Source organism: Zosterops lateralis, assembly GCF_965231275.1.
Source record: "Zosterops lateralis genome assembly, chromosome: 8".
Classification (NCBI taxonomy): domain Eukaryota; kingdom Metazoa; phylum Chordata; class Aves; order Passeriformes; family Zosteropidae; genus Zosterops; species Zosterops lateralis.
Window position 1 is genome coordinate 32,632,331 of NC_139768.1, and position 13,851 is coordinate 32,646,181.

Here is a 13,851-nt window from a genome sequence, read left to right on the forward strand (position 1 = left end):
ATGATTCACAACTATCTGAACGTACACGGAAAATAAAAAAATCTTACACTTCAATAAAAGTAATAACTCCTGCAGCTCAAGTGAAGCGATGCAGAGCTAAACTGCGTACAATGGCGGAAAAAGCCATGGAAGATCAGCCGCTGGGGCTTTTCCTTCCACACAGGCTTTTTGGGGGGATTATATTTTTATCACATTGGTATCACAACCTCTTGGCACAGGACTTCTCAAAGCAAGCAGCGGGAGGCAGAGCGCAGCTGGGGCTGCAGCCTTACGGCAGGACCCAGCTCCTGACGGCAGGATCCAGAGGGGCTGAGGCGGCAGCTCTGAGAGAACCGCCGCCAGGAGAGGGCGGCAGGGACACCGGCAGGGCCGCACCGCGCAAATTCCCGGGGCGCCGAGGCTACTGCAGCAACAGAACCCGTCAGCTTTACGTTCGCAGCCCTACGGGAAGGCAGCGGGAGCACCGAAACGTCTCCACTCCCACCGCCGCTGCCGCCATTTTGCTCCCGCTCCCCCAACGCCTCCCGCCGGAAGTGGCGCGCGCCCGCCCCATCATGCACCGCGAGCGGGGCCACGCGCGGCGCCAGCAGCAAGCCGCCGTCCGGGCTGCCAGGTGAAGGAGAGAGGGCTCGGGACGGGACCGGGGAGCGCCGGGAGGCGGCCTGGAAGGTGAAGGGCGACGGAATGAGCGCGCGGGGAATGCAGAGGCTGCGGCGGCGCGTGGCCTTCGCACTCACCGCGAAGCTGTTCGGCGGGGCCATGGGCGGGAGGGCGGTGGCGGGGGCGTGGTCACTTCGGAGGCGTGGCCATGGGTGAGGGGGGCGTGGTCTCTGGGGGCGGGAGTGCGGGCGATGGGGCTCCCCGCCCCCGCCAAGATGGCGGCTCCTGAGGTGCCTGAGGCGTTGGCTGGAGGTTCGTGTAACAGGCCCGGGCATCGCCCCGACCCGCCGCCTCCTCTCCCCTGCGTTTGTTTAAAATAAACCCCCTGCAGCCACACTTAGGAATCTGTCGGGTCTGCGAGCCCCGGCTGGCATCGTTTCGCAGACGATCGTCGCACCTTCCTTGCGAGCAGGGAGCCGAGCCTGAGGGTTTGCTGAGGGAGCTGTTGCTGGGTGTAGAATACCAAAAATCAAAGTTTGATTTATGCAGGCGTTTTTCTTCACGGCCTATCAGCCCCCAGCCTTCTGTGAGCTGCTGTTTTCTGTGTTACACACGGTAACCTTGAGCACTCCTGGGAAACTTAGAAGGGACGGAGGAACAGGACAAAGGGAACGGCTTCCCCCTGACAGGGCAGGGTTAGCTGCGATATTGGGAAGACATTATTTATTCCCTGTGAGCCCCTGGCACAGGGTGCCCAGATGACCTGTGGCTGTATGATCCGTGGCAGTGTCCAAGGCCACGTTGGATGGGACTTGTAGCAGCCTGGGATAGTGGAAGGTGTCGCTGCCCATGGCTGGGGGTGGAATGAGATGACCTTTAAGGTCTTAAAACCCCATTTTCTCCACAGAATCCTTGAGTGCTGTCCAAGGGCACTGTCTTTGTACCCTACAGAGCCTGCAGAACTAAATATAACAGAAATGAATGAAATGGGCAGGATAATTTGGAAGTGCTTATAAGTATTTGGAGGAGCAGCAAGTGCTGTCTCTGATAAGGGACAAGTGGCACCTTTTTTACTATCAGAGAGGTACACGATGAGTTATAAGTCTCGTGTTGTGACAAACCCATTACCTCTTAAAAACAAGGCTGAGAAGAGAGCGTGCAAGAGGCAGGCAGAATTGTGCTGCACAGGCAGTTGGATCCTCAGGCATTGCCAGTTTAAGTCAAATACGGTGTTTTAAAGGCAAAAGCACGTCTGCAGTGATGCAGAAAGCAGCTGCTGCAAGTTAGACATGGCGTGGCTCTGTGCAGGATGTGCTGCTGGAACTGGCAGTCCTGCAGCCTTCCAGGTTTTATGAGGCAGCAGGGCTTCTGTGTTTGTGCTCCTGGAAACAAGGGGGGGAAGAAAAGGAAAGAAACCTCGCCTTTCATGACCCTGGGAAGCAGGACAAGCAACATGGCAGCTAAAGGCTGGAAAATTCAGGCCAGCAACCTGTACCTTGTTATTTTTGCGCACACTCTAGATGAATTCCCAGGGGAATTCCGAGAGGTTGGAGCGAGGGTTACCTTCAGTTTCGGGGTGTGACAGCTCTGTGCCCGTCCCCACAGTGGGTGCAGGCAGCTCTCCCACACACACAGGACAGCCTGGACGCTCTAGGGCAGCGGAGGGGGCTTCATCCTGCCCCTCACTGCCTTCATCCATCCTCAGAGACGTGTGGCCACTGGGGAACTCCGAGATGCTTTTCCTAACTCAGGCTCTGCTCTCTGTCCTGCCAGGCTGGGCTGGGGTGCAATGGCAGCTTCCTCCTCGTCCTCCTCGGCCGGCGGAGTCAGCGGCAGCTCGGTGACAGGGTCGGGGTTCAGCGTGTCGGACCTGGCGCCGCCCCGGAAAGCCCTCTTCACTTATCCCAAAGGAGCTGGGGAGATGTTGGAAGGTGATTGCTCCTGCCCTTCTCCTTCCCTGCTCCTCCTGAAAGTCACTGAACTTTGCACCCCACTGGCAAAGCTGGAGGTAGAAAGGAAGCACCAGGGCTTGGTTGGTCCCGGCTTTCACACCAGTTGTTCATGAGGAAGTGATTTTTCTGGCAGTCACCTGCTTTTTAGCTCCATGACAACACTTCAGACCAGGAAGCATCTACCTGAAAGGGAACATGACTGTGTTAATTGCTCATTGTTAGCTAATCCTTTGATGTCAGGCAGGGATTACTGCAGGATAGCTGAGACAGGAGTATTTTTCTTGGCAAAAGTAATAATTTTCTTGGTTTGGGTTGGATTTGACTGGGTTAGTAGTCCAGGAGGCAGCTTGTCTCCCTGCCAGCTTGCATCTGGGTGCCCAAGTCCTGCCACTGGCTTAGTCGTGATTGTGGAAGGAGAAGCTCAGCAAGCTCTGGGTGAGGGAGGAAGGGCAGGTCCTCCTAGTGACAAAGTTAAACCGAGGTCTCTCCATCTGCTCCCCTTGAACTTCCCTTGTCACTGTGGGATGGCTTGGACTGAGGCTGGAGCGTCCCTATGGCAGCACAGGGCAGCTGGGGACTGATGGCTGTGCTGTTGAAGGGTTGTTTTTATTACACATTAGAGCCCATATGCCAGGCTATTGAAGTAATTATGACTAAAGGTTTGCTCACAGAACGTAGCGAGCCCTAAAAACAAATTAAAGTAATGAAACACTTCATGTTACCAAATAGACAGGCAGCTGTTCCTCCTGAGAGCCACTCGGCAGGACAGACAGGGAGTCAGAGGAGACAATCCAACATTTAGTTGGAAAAGACCTCCAAGACCATGGAGTCCAGCCTGTGACCCATCCTCACCTTGTCAACAGCACCAGAGCACTGAGTGCCACGTCCAGTTGTTCCTTGCACGCTTCCAGGGACATTGACTCCACCTGGACAGCCCTTTCCAATGTTTTTCCATTAAAAGATCCCTGCTGATGTCTCCACGATTCATTTGGTGCAGCACTTGTAAGAGGAAGCTCTGAGCACAGTGAAACTCCAGCTCTTCCCTGGAGTTCAGCTTTGGATTAGATTTTCCAGAGTTTTGTCCTTGAAACTGCTCTCCACGTTGTTATGGCACAGAGCTTTAGATGGATTGTGCTTTGGGCTGACCTCTTTACCAGGAACACAGCAGTTTGCCTGCTCTGGGTGGCAGCAACAACCAAACACTGCCCCTGCTGCAGGAAGCTCTAGGTTGGCTTTTTAATTTCTGACACCAAAGGTGATACACCCGTTCTTTCATCAGGCAGCTACCAGTGGAGAAACTGCAGTTTCCTCTTCAAAAATTCCCACTGACTGACTGATTTTTATTGCTACTTTAAGTGTCTTGCTTGTTTCTAAATAAACCCATAGGTATTTTGGGGTTTTCTAGAAGGAGGCAGTATAAACTATGTCAGTGCTTGGTACACAATTAGCTATGCCATCCATATTGCTTTATTTCTGAGTGACTTGACAGTGATCAATTACTGACTTGGATGGCAAGATGCACATTATTTGAAACTCTGTGTAGGGTTATGGTCTGAGCCCATGGGACATCCTTGAGCATTCTAAGGACACAAGCATCTGAGCCCTGAGGGAGTCAGAGACTGCCATAACATTACCTGGCTTCTCCTTAGCTTAACTTCTATTTAAAATGGACTAAAATTGTTTGTCAGAGACGATGTTACAGAATTCCACCTGGGATGTCTTCCCAGGTAGCATCAGGAACCAGCCAAAGCCCTGTGCAGGGTCAGAGGGGCTGCACTCAGCACAGGGGAAAGAGTCAGAATGAGGCAAGAGGGAACCCACACCTCAAAAATAGCAAATATGAGGTCAGGGGCACTGGAAGCTGCTCAGCCTCAAACTCTGGGGTTCAACCATCTCCTTTTTCTGTTTACAGATGGCTCTGAGAGGTTCCTGTGCGAGTCTGTGTTCAGCTTTCAGGTTGCATCGACATTAAAGCAGGTGAAGCACGGTAAGCGCCAGGGGCCAGCCGCGTGTGGCTCGGGGAAGGTGGTGAGGGCAGAGCCTGACCTGCTCCCGGGTGCCAGCCACAAGAAAGCAGAGTGAACGCTAAGTCAGGCCACCACTGAGTCCTTTTGCAAGCCCTATGCAAAGCACCGGGAGCCCACAGAGGCTGGGTGGGAACGGGCTGTGCCTCCCGAAGCTTGTTTTTCCATGGCTGTGTGGCAGCACAAGGTGAGGCTAGAGGAGGAGGTGGTTCTGGGCAGGAAACGCCCACGCTCTGATCTCGGCCCAGCGCTGACTGTCTCTCTGGCCTGGGGCAGAGAGACGCTCCATTCCACTTTTGTTTCTCTGCTGAGCCCCTGTGGCCCTGGCAGGGTCAGGTGAGGTTTCCGGAGGCGCTCGGGAGGCAGCCACGCGTGGCGTGGCGTGGTGTGACAGGACTGAGTCCCCTCCCTGCCTCCCCGGGGAGCAGCCTGACATCCTGTTTGAACCTCAGCTTCCCTGCCGGGCCTTTGCCCTCGCCCAGGTGCCAGCCATGGGCTTGGCTGCATGACGGCTTCGGTTCTCACAGAGCCCAGCAGCAGATCCTGTCTGCTGCTTGAGGGTCACATCCTTTCTGGTCCCCGCCCCTTGTTGGCCAGAATGGTACTTCCACCTGTTGTCTCTAAATGGAGAAGTTTCCTGTCCTTCTCCGGTTGTGGTGGCGTGCAGCAGCGTGCAAGGCTGTGATCCTGTATTTCTGCACCAGAAAGCAAAGCTGAACTCCAGAGCCATTGTTTCCACAGCTCTGCTGTGGCTGGAGCTACCAGGAGCTGCTACACAGCCTGGCACCCCAAAAGACACCAGCCCTTGGAACTGTGGAGCACCTCCCTGTTTTATCCTTGTAAGAAAGGTGAAGGGCTTAAAAAAAAGATCAAGGTCATAATTTTTTGGCTTGTTTGTTTGACAGTTCCCAAAAGGGTGCAGGAGGTGGAGTGAGAACAGTCCCTCTTAAAAGCACCCACTGCTACAGTCAGCATAAATCACACAGACGCCTCTTGCTAGCCCTGGGCCGTCTCTCCAAGAGGCTGCAGTGAGCTTACAGCACTGTTAGACTTCCAGCAGAGCTGGGAGAAGGGATATTCCCATCTCTGCACCCCTGCAGCACACTTAACTGAAAATGGACCCTGTGTGCCCAACACACGACTGGTTATAAATAAACCTGAGAGGAAGATGTTGTCTGGGGACCTTCCTCTCATTAGCAGGCTCTGGTTTCAGAGCCTCTCTGCCACACTCATCCAGGTCCTCCTCCAAGGACCTTCATCAAAAGCACGGTTCCTTGTGCTGCACCCAGCTCTACCGTGGGCTGACCAAACCCTCTCTGAACTTCTCTGTTCTTCTGTGCTATAAATATTTATGCTTTATGAAATGAGCTTCATCCTGTTTTCACCCCCATACACTAATGGGCCTGATGTCTCCCTGTTAGAACTTGAATGTACATGGCACGGGCAGGGATGGGTAAACACACACCGGGGCAGAAAAGCCTGTCCCTGCTTTCTCCTCGCTGTTTGCACAGGGTGGGTTTGGATTCAAATGGGCTACGTGGGTTTTATTCTGCCCTGCTCCCCACTGACAGCTGGGAATTTGCATCTAATTGAAAGGTTTAATTGCACTGCCATTGCAAACCACAGTTACCTTTGAACTCCTCACAGATCAACAAGTCGCAAGGATGGAAAAACTTGCCGGTCTGGTGGAAGAGCTGGAGGCAGATGAGTGGAGGTACAAGCCAATAGAGCAGCTCCTGGGATTCACTCCCTCCTCGGGCTGAGCGTGTCTGGATCGCTGCTGTCAGGGAGCAGAAGAAAGACATTCCCTGGCCTGGCTTCAACACACCCCCCATTTATCAGATGCTGACAGCTGCATCGGCAGGATGGGGCTTTGGGTTTTTTTGAGAGTGGGGATCCCCCCTAAAGCTGCCAGTAAACAGAAATGAGGCGATTCAGTAGATCCTTACAGGCTGGCAGGGCTTGGTTTCTGTAACTTAGAAGGCCGGATCAGCTGTACAGCCCTCAGAGAATCTCCGTATTGTTTACAGAGGGAGACACATGGACAGTGAGGGGAGGGTGACCCTGTAACTCTGTCCAGGTTCCTGCTGGAGCACAGCCGGAGCGCTGGGTGAGCAGGGAAACCCTCTGGAGCAAATGCCAGAAGCACTCCTCAGCCCCAGCCGTGGTTCTGGGGGATGGACACAAACTGTGCTGGGGTCAGATGAGGAACCAAGCAGTGTCACCTCCTCCATCAGTGCCTCGGCCATTGCCCAAGCCGTTCCCTCTTCATCGCTGTTTCTCTGGTAGTGCTGGCAGGACACTGCTCTGTCATTAATACCCTGAAACTTTGTCCTCTTTGTTCTGTATTAGATTTCTCTGTGACAATAAATAACTCTGTCTTTGAAACTCTTTATCTGGTCTAATGAGGGAAACAATCAGCTGTTTGGGAGCTAAGGAGGTTTGGTGAAGCTCAGAGGCAGATTGACTGTCATGATGGTAGACTGAAGTTCAGTGTGAGAGGAACCAAAACATGCTCAAAAGTGGGTTGATTTAAGTCAGATTTTAATCCTGGTTTAACTCAGCCAGAGGAGAAAACCCTAGTTTAAAAACATCCATTTTAATCATCTTGTTTTTCCGATATACTTCACTTCTGTTCTTGGACGGAACTGGATTTCCATGTTCTGGCATAACCATTTCAAAATGTTCATTTTCCATGCATGGGAGCCTTTGCCTCACGGCTCTGCTGGCCAGCAGGGGGTAGGAGCAGCACCGTATGTGAGCAGTTATTTGATTTACTGCTCCAGATGCCTAATTTTTCCGTTTTCAACATCTTACTTACGAGATGATTGTAATTTTTACTCACTATTTCAGTCCAGCCACATCTGCATTGAAACAGATTAACTGGGATCCATTCCCATTTTAGATCACCAGCAATTAGCTAAAACTGAGAGGAAAAAGTATACAGCCACCTTCTGTGTTTGTTGCTGTTAATAAATCAGTCCCAGCGCCAGACTAGGCTCAGGGCAATCCGGAGCCCCACGCTGCCCGATCCGCAGGTGAAGCCGCAATTCCAGCTCGGTGGAAATTCACCGCCTGCTGCCGGAGCGGCGCAGGAGGTTCTCACGTAGGGCTGCAGCTCAGCCGAGACTGTCCCACGCCGGCCGCCCCGGCCCCGGCCCCAGCCCGGAAAACCTCCTCCCCAGCCTTGGAGAGCTGCCAAGCCCTGCTCTGCGGGGGCCTCCTGCACAGTCAGCGGCTCCGCGGCCAGGAGCGCTCCAAACGTGACGGGCGGGCGGGATTCAAACTCCATCCCAGATGGGCTTGCTCGGGAAAGAAGGGAGCGCTTCAGCCCTCCACTTTTTTTGTTTGCTTGGTGGCATCTATTTTTAATCCTGCTTTCTCCAGCAAACTCAATCTACCTTGGCCAATCCTCACCCTGTATTATTGTGGGGTTTGGGAAGGGAGCAGCAGATCCCCCAAACCTCCTCATAACACCCGGTCCCCCCTGCTCGCTGACCCAGCAAAATCGGGCACAGAAAGAGCTTTTCCTTTTCACTGCTCAACTTGGGAAACTTTTCCACCCTGCCAGCCCTCCTGGGATACCAGGGGCTTGGCGCCTGCAGTTCTACCCAGGGGCTGCAGTGCCCAGGCAGTGCCCAGACTTCCCCGTCCAGCTCCAAAACACGGCGGGGCTGAGATTTATCCCCCTCGCCCTCCTCCCATTCCTTGTTTTCCAGCAGCTTCTTGTGCTGGGACAGAGCAGGAGCAGGGAACGTCCCAGCTCTGTGCTGTACATGGTGTGTTTGTATGTGTGCCCAGCACCAAAATAGACACGTGTGAGAGCCATTGAGAGGAAGTGAAAAGTTCACCCTGTACAGTACTACGAATGCAAAAACATGTTGTTGGCCGTTCCCTCCTCCCGCTCAGTAAACACTTTATGTAAGGCAGGGGAGAACTGGAGGGATCCGTATGGCAAAAACCCTTCCACACTCCCCCTCCTCCAAAACCAGGTTTTCCCTGGCAGCTGGAAATTCCCAAGCCAACCTATTTCCTGCTTTGCAGATCAGTGGGGCCGTTCAGCCGGCGGTGGATGTTTCTCCTTGGGGTGTGGAAGCCCCGCGTTGCCCTGGTCCCGGGGGCTCGGGGGGCGTTCAGCTGGGCGCGGAGCGCGGCGGGGAAGGAGCCCGGCAGCTGCCAGAAAAAGTTAATGCGGGGAGGGGAGCGAAAAAAAAAAAAAAAAAAAAAAAAAAAAAAAAAAAAAAAAAAAGAGCCAAACAAAGAGCCTCGTTCAGGGCTGCTGGTTGGTTTTCCTGTGGGTGCTCGCAGCAGAACGTTATGTACCGGCACAGGCCCCGCTCACACCTCCCCTCCCCGGCTCCTCTCGGCGCTGGCCGCGGCCCCAGCGCGGACCACGGCGCCAAGACACGCGCTGGCCCCGCTGCCCGGGCAGGCCGCCCGCCGGGAGAGCCTCTCCCAGCAGCGAGGATGCAGCGCTGTGGGGAAGCACCCCAGAAACACCCTCTGACATCTTTTCCCCCAGAAGCACCCAGGGGGAGATGAGTTTCACAGCCCACACCCTGCGAATGACACGGTGGCGACCCAGCTCTCAACCCGGCATCTCGGCTGTCAAAACCTGCCCACCGCCCTCCTGGATGCACGCTCCTTGTTCCTCCGCCCGGCTCCTGCAGCTGCTTGTCCCAGGGGTGAGAGACGGGCCCGGAAGGTTTGGCTGTGGCACAGACCTGCCCGGCCAGCAGCGCGCCAGGACCTGCCACCGCGTCCCACGCAGCCACAGCTCACCTGTCAGAGCTGGCCACGGGCTCGGGAGATGCAGGGTCACCCCTCGTGTGCCTGTCACCCCCAGCCACAACCCGGCGTGAAGGACACCCACCCCACCAGGCACTTAGGGGGTACAGTAAAATCCATGGCCTCAGCCCTTCTGTTACTTGGACACAGAGGATCCCACTGGTGTCTGTGCCAACCCAGTGTGTCAAAACAGTGTGTAAATTTACCTAAGAGTGACTTTCTGGGTCACTGAGCTACTGGGAAAAAACATGAAGCCAGGGACTCCTCCATAGCAGTTAGCCCATGGGGCAGGGATTTGCTCCCCACCACACAGGGGGCACAGTTTGCACCTGACGTGAGCCAGGGCACTCGCTGAACCCCTCAGTACATCTCCTCCCTTCCTCCTCCTCCTCTTCCTCCTCCTTCTTCCCAGCCCCTCCCCCTGCAGCCTGCAAAAGCGCTGAGCTCAGCACATCCCGGGCAGGGGCCCAGCCAAGGACCCTCCCCAATGCCAGCCGCTCCCCCCGGCTCCTGCTTAACCCTTTGCAAAGCCCGGCTGGAAATCAGAACGATCAAGTAAATCTCAGACGGGGACAGGCACAGCTGGCTGGGAACAGACTGTCCAGAAAGCCTCAATCTCTGCTCTCCCAGAAAGGACAGCAGGTCAGGGGGAAAGACACGCTGCTCGTCCACAGAAACCACGCTGGGTTTACTGCCAGCAGCAGGACCAGGGGAGGGGAAGTGCAGGGATTACCAACACTGTAGCTGAAACTTTACTTTCCAGCCCAAAACCATTCCTAGAGGCCCTGCTGCAGAGGAGTGGCCTGGATCTCAGCTTCTTTTGGGAAGCAGAAGGAGCTGCCAGCCCCACACTGCCTCCCCTCCCAGCTGGATTATTTTATTGCAGGGATCAAAAATTACATTTCCCTTTAAAACTTGCCATCACACCAGAGCTGCTTGCTCTGCTGCCTACCAGGAGATGTTATGGCAAAGAAAGAAAAATATTTATGCTTGGCTCCAGAATTCCAGCTTATTTTTAGCAAGGCGCCTTCCCTGTGGTCCTTTGCCTCTTTTTTGTTTATTTGCTGCTTTCCCCATTTTGACCCCCCAAACCAGCAGATAGATCCTCATCTATTTTCGGCCTCACCCAGCTGACGACGTTCATACCAATGACTTGGTGGCTGTGGGGAGAAATAACCCACGAGGTACATTTTGTGAAAAACAGGATCCCAAGCACCATCCAGCTGAGTGCGCAAATATTGGGGTGTATTTTTAACAGCCGGGGCTGGGGGACTGTTCATGTTTTGTCCCAAAAAGCCAAGGAGTAGCTCTGCAAGCTGCAGGCACAAGCCAGGACTTGTTCCCAACTCCCCACACATCTCCTCTGCTCCCTGGGACTCTACCCACTCCCCCAGCCTGGACTTCCACTCCCAAAATGCTCATGGATTCACCCCTAAAAAGCTGCTGGTGGGTGCCCAGACCCTCTGCCCCTTTGGGCGGGAGGTCCCGGGCGGTGGGCGCGGGAGCCCTCGCTCCTGGCCGCCGTGTGCTCGGCCCCGCCTTATCGCCGGGCCCTTATCAATCTCGGCTGGGGAAGGACAGGAGCCAAGATAGGGCCCGGGGTGGCTTCAGAGTGTGCTCAGCCCCTCCGATAAAGCCGCGGGCAGCGCAGCGGGAGGACAAACAAAGCCCTTTATCTCCAGCTCGGCTCCTCGGGGCCTGGCTTTGGAAAGGTCACGTCCGCGGGGGGCGGCACGGAGGGCCCGCGGCCGGAGGGAGGCTCGGGCCTGTCCCGGCCCGCCTTTAGGGGACACCAGGGAAGGCAGATGGGGGTTATTTACCCCCAGCCTGGCACTGAGCAAAACCCCATCCCAGCCTGGCCTACCCTGCCCCTGCAGCCCTTGATCTTCAACGAGTTTTGCTCCACCATCCCTTCCTGCCCTAAGGAAGCGGGACAAGGCCGCGAACGGGACACCGGGATCAGGCGTGGCCCGGTTCGGTCCGTCCCTGGAGCGGGCGGCAGGGCCCAGCCCCGGCCCCGGCCCCAGCCCCAGCCCATGCCAGGGCAGCAGCACCGCCCGCGCCGGAGCCACTCGCAAACAGCCCTGGAAGACGAGGCGGATCGAAGCCTAACCCAGGGGGAGCCCTCATTGCTTTCCCGGCCCAGGGTGGGTTCGGTTCGGCCCTCGGCGGGTGTCCCCTTCCCCACCGGAACGTGGGCGATGGGCTGGGGAGGATGCTGGCCCCAGCAGTGCGCGGTGAGCCCGGGCGCTGGGGGTGCTGTCCGGGGGTGCTGTCCGGGCCCGGGGCGGTGCGGGCCGGGGCAGTCCCGGAGCCCGGCCCGGCCCTGACGCAACCGCGGGTCCCGTTTGCAGCGCCCGGGGCCGCGCCGGCCGCCAGGGGGCGTGGCCCGGGGACAAAGGGCGTGGCCGGCGGGAGGGGGCGTGGCCTCTCCGCTGTCGCCGGGCAGGAGAGACGCCGCGGACGTGCCCCGCGTTCCCATTGGCGGACGCGGGGAGGGAGGCGTGGCCCGCCGTACCGTGTCTATATAAGGGTGGGGCGCGGGCGCTGCGGGCAGAGCGGCGGCGGAGCCGGACCCGTGTTTGTTCTCCCGTGCGCAGAGCCATGCCCGGGCTGTGGGAGCGGCTGGCGGGCGGCGAGCGGGGCCGCCTGGAGACCTCCGACTGCGAGTCTCTGGGCAGCGCCTCCGGCTCGGAGGGAGGTGAGTGTGGGGCCCTCAAGGGCTGGAGGTCGGATGAGGGTCCCTGGGCAGAGGGGCTGGTGGTGCTGTGCCCCTGCTGACGCCCCCAAAACCCCGGCACAGCCCCGCTACACCCCCGAGCCCCTGGGATCGGTGTCCCCCGCACCCGCGGGACCGCCGGCGCTGACCTGCCTCTGTCCCCTCCGCAGATGCCGAGTACGCCGAGGGGGTCTCCCTGCCGGACATGGACCTGGAGCTGCTGCACGACCCCGAGGACGAGCTGCTGTGCGCCGAGCTGCTGGCCGTGGTGCAGGCCGCGCTGGGCCGGGCCCCGCTGGGCGCCGGGCGCCGCTCGCGGCTCCTGATGCCGGCCCAGCTGCAGGCGCAGGTGCGGACCGAGCTGCTGCGCCTGGCGTGCAGCGAGCCCTGCGGGCTGCGCGGGGCCCTCCTGGACCTGTGCGTGGAGCACGGCAAGGCCTGCCACGACGTGGGGCACATCGCCGCCGACCCCGCCGTGGTGCCCACCTTCCAGCTCACCCTGGTGCTGCGGCTGGACTCCCGCCTCTGGCCCAAGATCCAGGGCCTCTTCGCCTCGGGGCCGGCCTTCGCGCCGCTGAAGCTGAGCACGGGCTTCAGGGTGATGAAGAAGAAGCTGTACAGCTCCGAGCAGCTGCTCATCGAGGAGTGCTGACGGGCCGGGCCGGGCCGGGCCGGAGGAGCCACTTCCCAAGTGCTTTGGAAGGAGCGGGCAGAGCGCGGCGGCTCCGGGCAGCCGCTGTAGTTTAGCTTAGGCTGGAGTAGGGCTGTAGGTGGAAGCAGTGCGGGCAGGCCGAGGTTCCCCGCGGGGACCTGCCCGTGCCGGGACATCCCTGGCGTGGAGCCGCCGGGACCAGGCGGAGCCGCTCCACGCCGCCGGTGACTGCGGGATGATCCCGGTGACGGCGCTCCCGGGCCGGCAGCGGGGCTGCTGGGGGGGCGCCGGGCTCCTGACGGCTGATCGGTCATGGGGTTTTCTTTTTGTAAACCAGGATTGTAATCAGCGGGGTCTCGGGGACGGGGAGCGTGGCAGCGAGTGACGGCCGAGGGGTGCGGATCAGAGGCCGAGCCCGGTGCTCGTCCCGGGCTCTGGAATTGTGTCTTTGATCACGGGAGCGGTGGGAAAGGGGCGCCTGAGGGGCCGGAGGGCAGGACCCCCGGCCCGGCCACGCTGCGGGCACCTCGTTGGTTACAGTTTACACTCATACACTTGATGTTCAAGTGCGAGAATTCCTATGCAATCGTGTCGGGTGGTTTTTTTACTTTTCTAATAAAACTTGTCTTGATTGATAAGCCGCTGTCTTCCTGTTGTCACCTCTGCTCGGGGGACGGATGATGCAACAACCACTGGTTTGAAATTCCCCTGCTGGCATCCTGGGGAAGCCTTTCCCTGGCAGGGCAGCCCCCGTGGCGGGAGCTGGATGTTTTGGGAATGGTGGGGAATCGCCCGTTCCTAATGGGAGCCACGGGGCTGTGACTCAGGGGGGCTGAGTCAGACCCCCGAGCCAGCGCCGGGCCCGCTCATGCCCGGCGAGGAGCCCCCCAAACACCCAGGCAGGGGCTGCTGCTCCTCCCCGGGCAGCCACGGCGGGGAATTCGGGCAGAGACGCAGCAGAACGGGCTCGAACTGGGGCTGAGGGGGAGGAGGGTCACACCTGCCGGGGGGGAGCACGCCCCAGCCCCAAACACACTGCAACACTGAGGCCAATTACCCAAACCTGCAATTAGAGGCCTCGGGGAAGAGGCTTTCACTCAAGGATAATTAAGCTGT

The 13,851-nt window shown here is 57.8% G+C and overlaps 3 protein-coding genes across 5 annotated transcripts in view; 2 read left to right on the forward strand and 1 right to left on the reverse strand.

Moving 5' to 3' along the window:
• Window positions 1-800, reverse strand: part of ASCC1 (activating signal cointegrator 1 complex subunit 1) — a 35,626-nt gene extending 34,826 nt beyond the window's left edge. Inside the window, exon 1 of one of the 3 annotated variants that reach the window (XM_083866358.1) lies at window positions 738-800. The gene's annotated coding sequence lies outside the window, so the exon portion shown is untranslated. Of the gene's footprint in view, window positions 1-47; window positions 193-737 lie in introns of those variants that run through there. The other 2 variants (XM_083866359.1, XM_083866360.1) reach the window with 2 other exon arrangements.
• Window positions 569-6,969, forward strand: ANAPC16 (anaphase promoting complex subunit 16). The gene is made up of 4 exons (XM_083866361.1): window positions 569-669; window positions 2,374-2,531; window positions 4,465-4,539; window positions 6,224-6,969. The coding sequence occupies exons 2-4, from the start codon at window positions 2,390-2,392 to the stop codon at window positions 6,337-6,339; spliced, it is 333 nt and encodes a 110-aa protein (XP_083722487.1). The 5' UTR covers window positions 569-669; window positions 2,374-2,389; the 3' UTR covers window positions 6,340-6,969.
• A 4,963-nt stretch (window positions 6,970-11,932) lies between these two features.
• DDIT4 (DNA damage inducible transcript 4) lies at window positions 11,933-13,373 on the forward strand. The gene is made up of 2 exons (XM_083866219.1): window positions 11,933-12,065; window positions 12,254-13,373. The coding sequence occupies exons 1-2, from the start codon at window positions 11,969-11,971 to the stop codon at window positions 12,733-12,735; spliced, it is 579 nt and encodes a 192-aa protein (XP_083722345.1). The 5' UTR covers window positions 11,933-11,968; the 3' UTR covers window positions 12,736-13,373.
• The last annotated feature ends 478 nt before the right edge of the window (window positions 13,374-13,851 follow it).

Coding starts and splice junctions, on each gene's coding strand:
- ANAPC16 (XM_083866361.1), top strand. CDS start 2,390: ATGGCAGCTTCCTCCTCGTCCTCCTCGGCCGGCGGAGTCAGCGGCAGC. Junction 2,532..4,464: donor AGCTGGGGAGATGTTGGAAG/GTGATTGCTCCT, acceptor TTCTGTTTACAG/ATGGCTCTGAGAGGTTCCTG. Junction 4,540..6,223: donor ATTAAAGCAGGTGAAGCACG/GTAAGCGCCAGG, acceptor AACTCCTCACAG/ATCAACAAGTCGCAAGGATG.
- DDIT4 (XM_083866219.1), top strand. CDS start 11,969: ATGCCCGGGCTGTGGGAGCGGCTGGCGGGCGGCGAGCGGGGCCGCCTG. Junction 12,066..12,253: donor CGCCTCCGGCTCGGAGGGAG/GTGAGTGTGGGG, acceptor TCCCCTCCGCAG/ATGCCGAGTACGCCGAGGGG.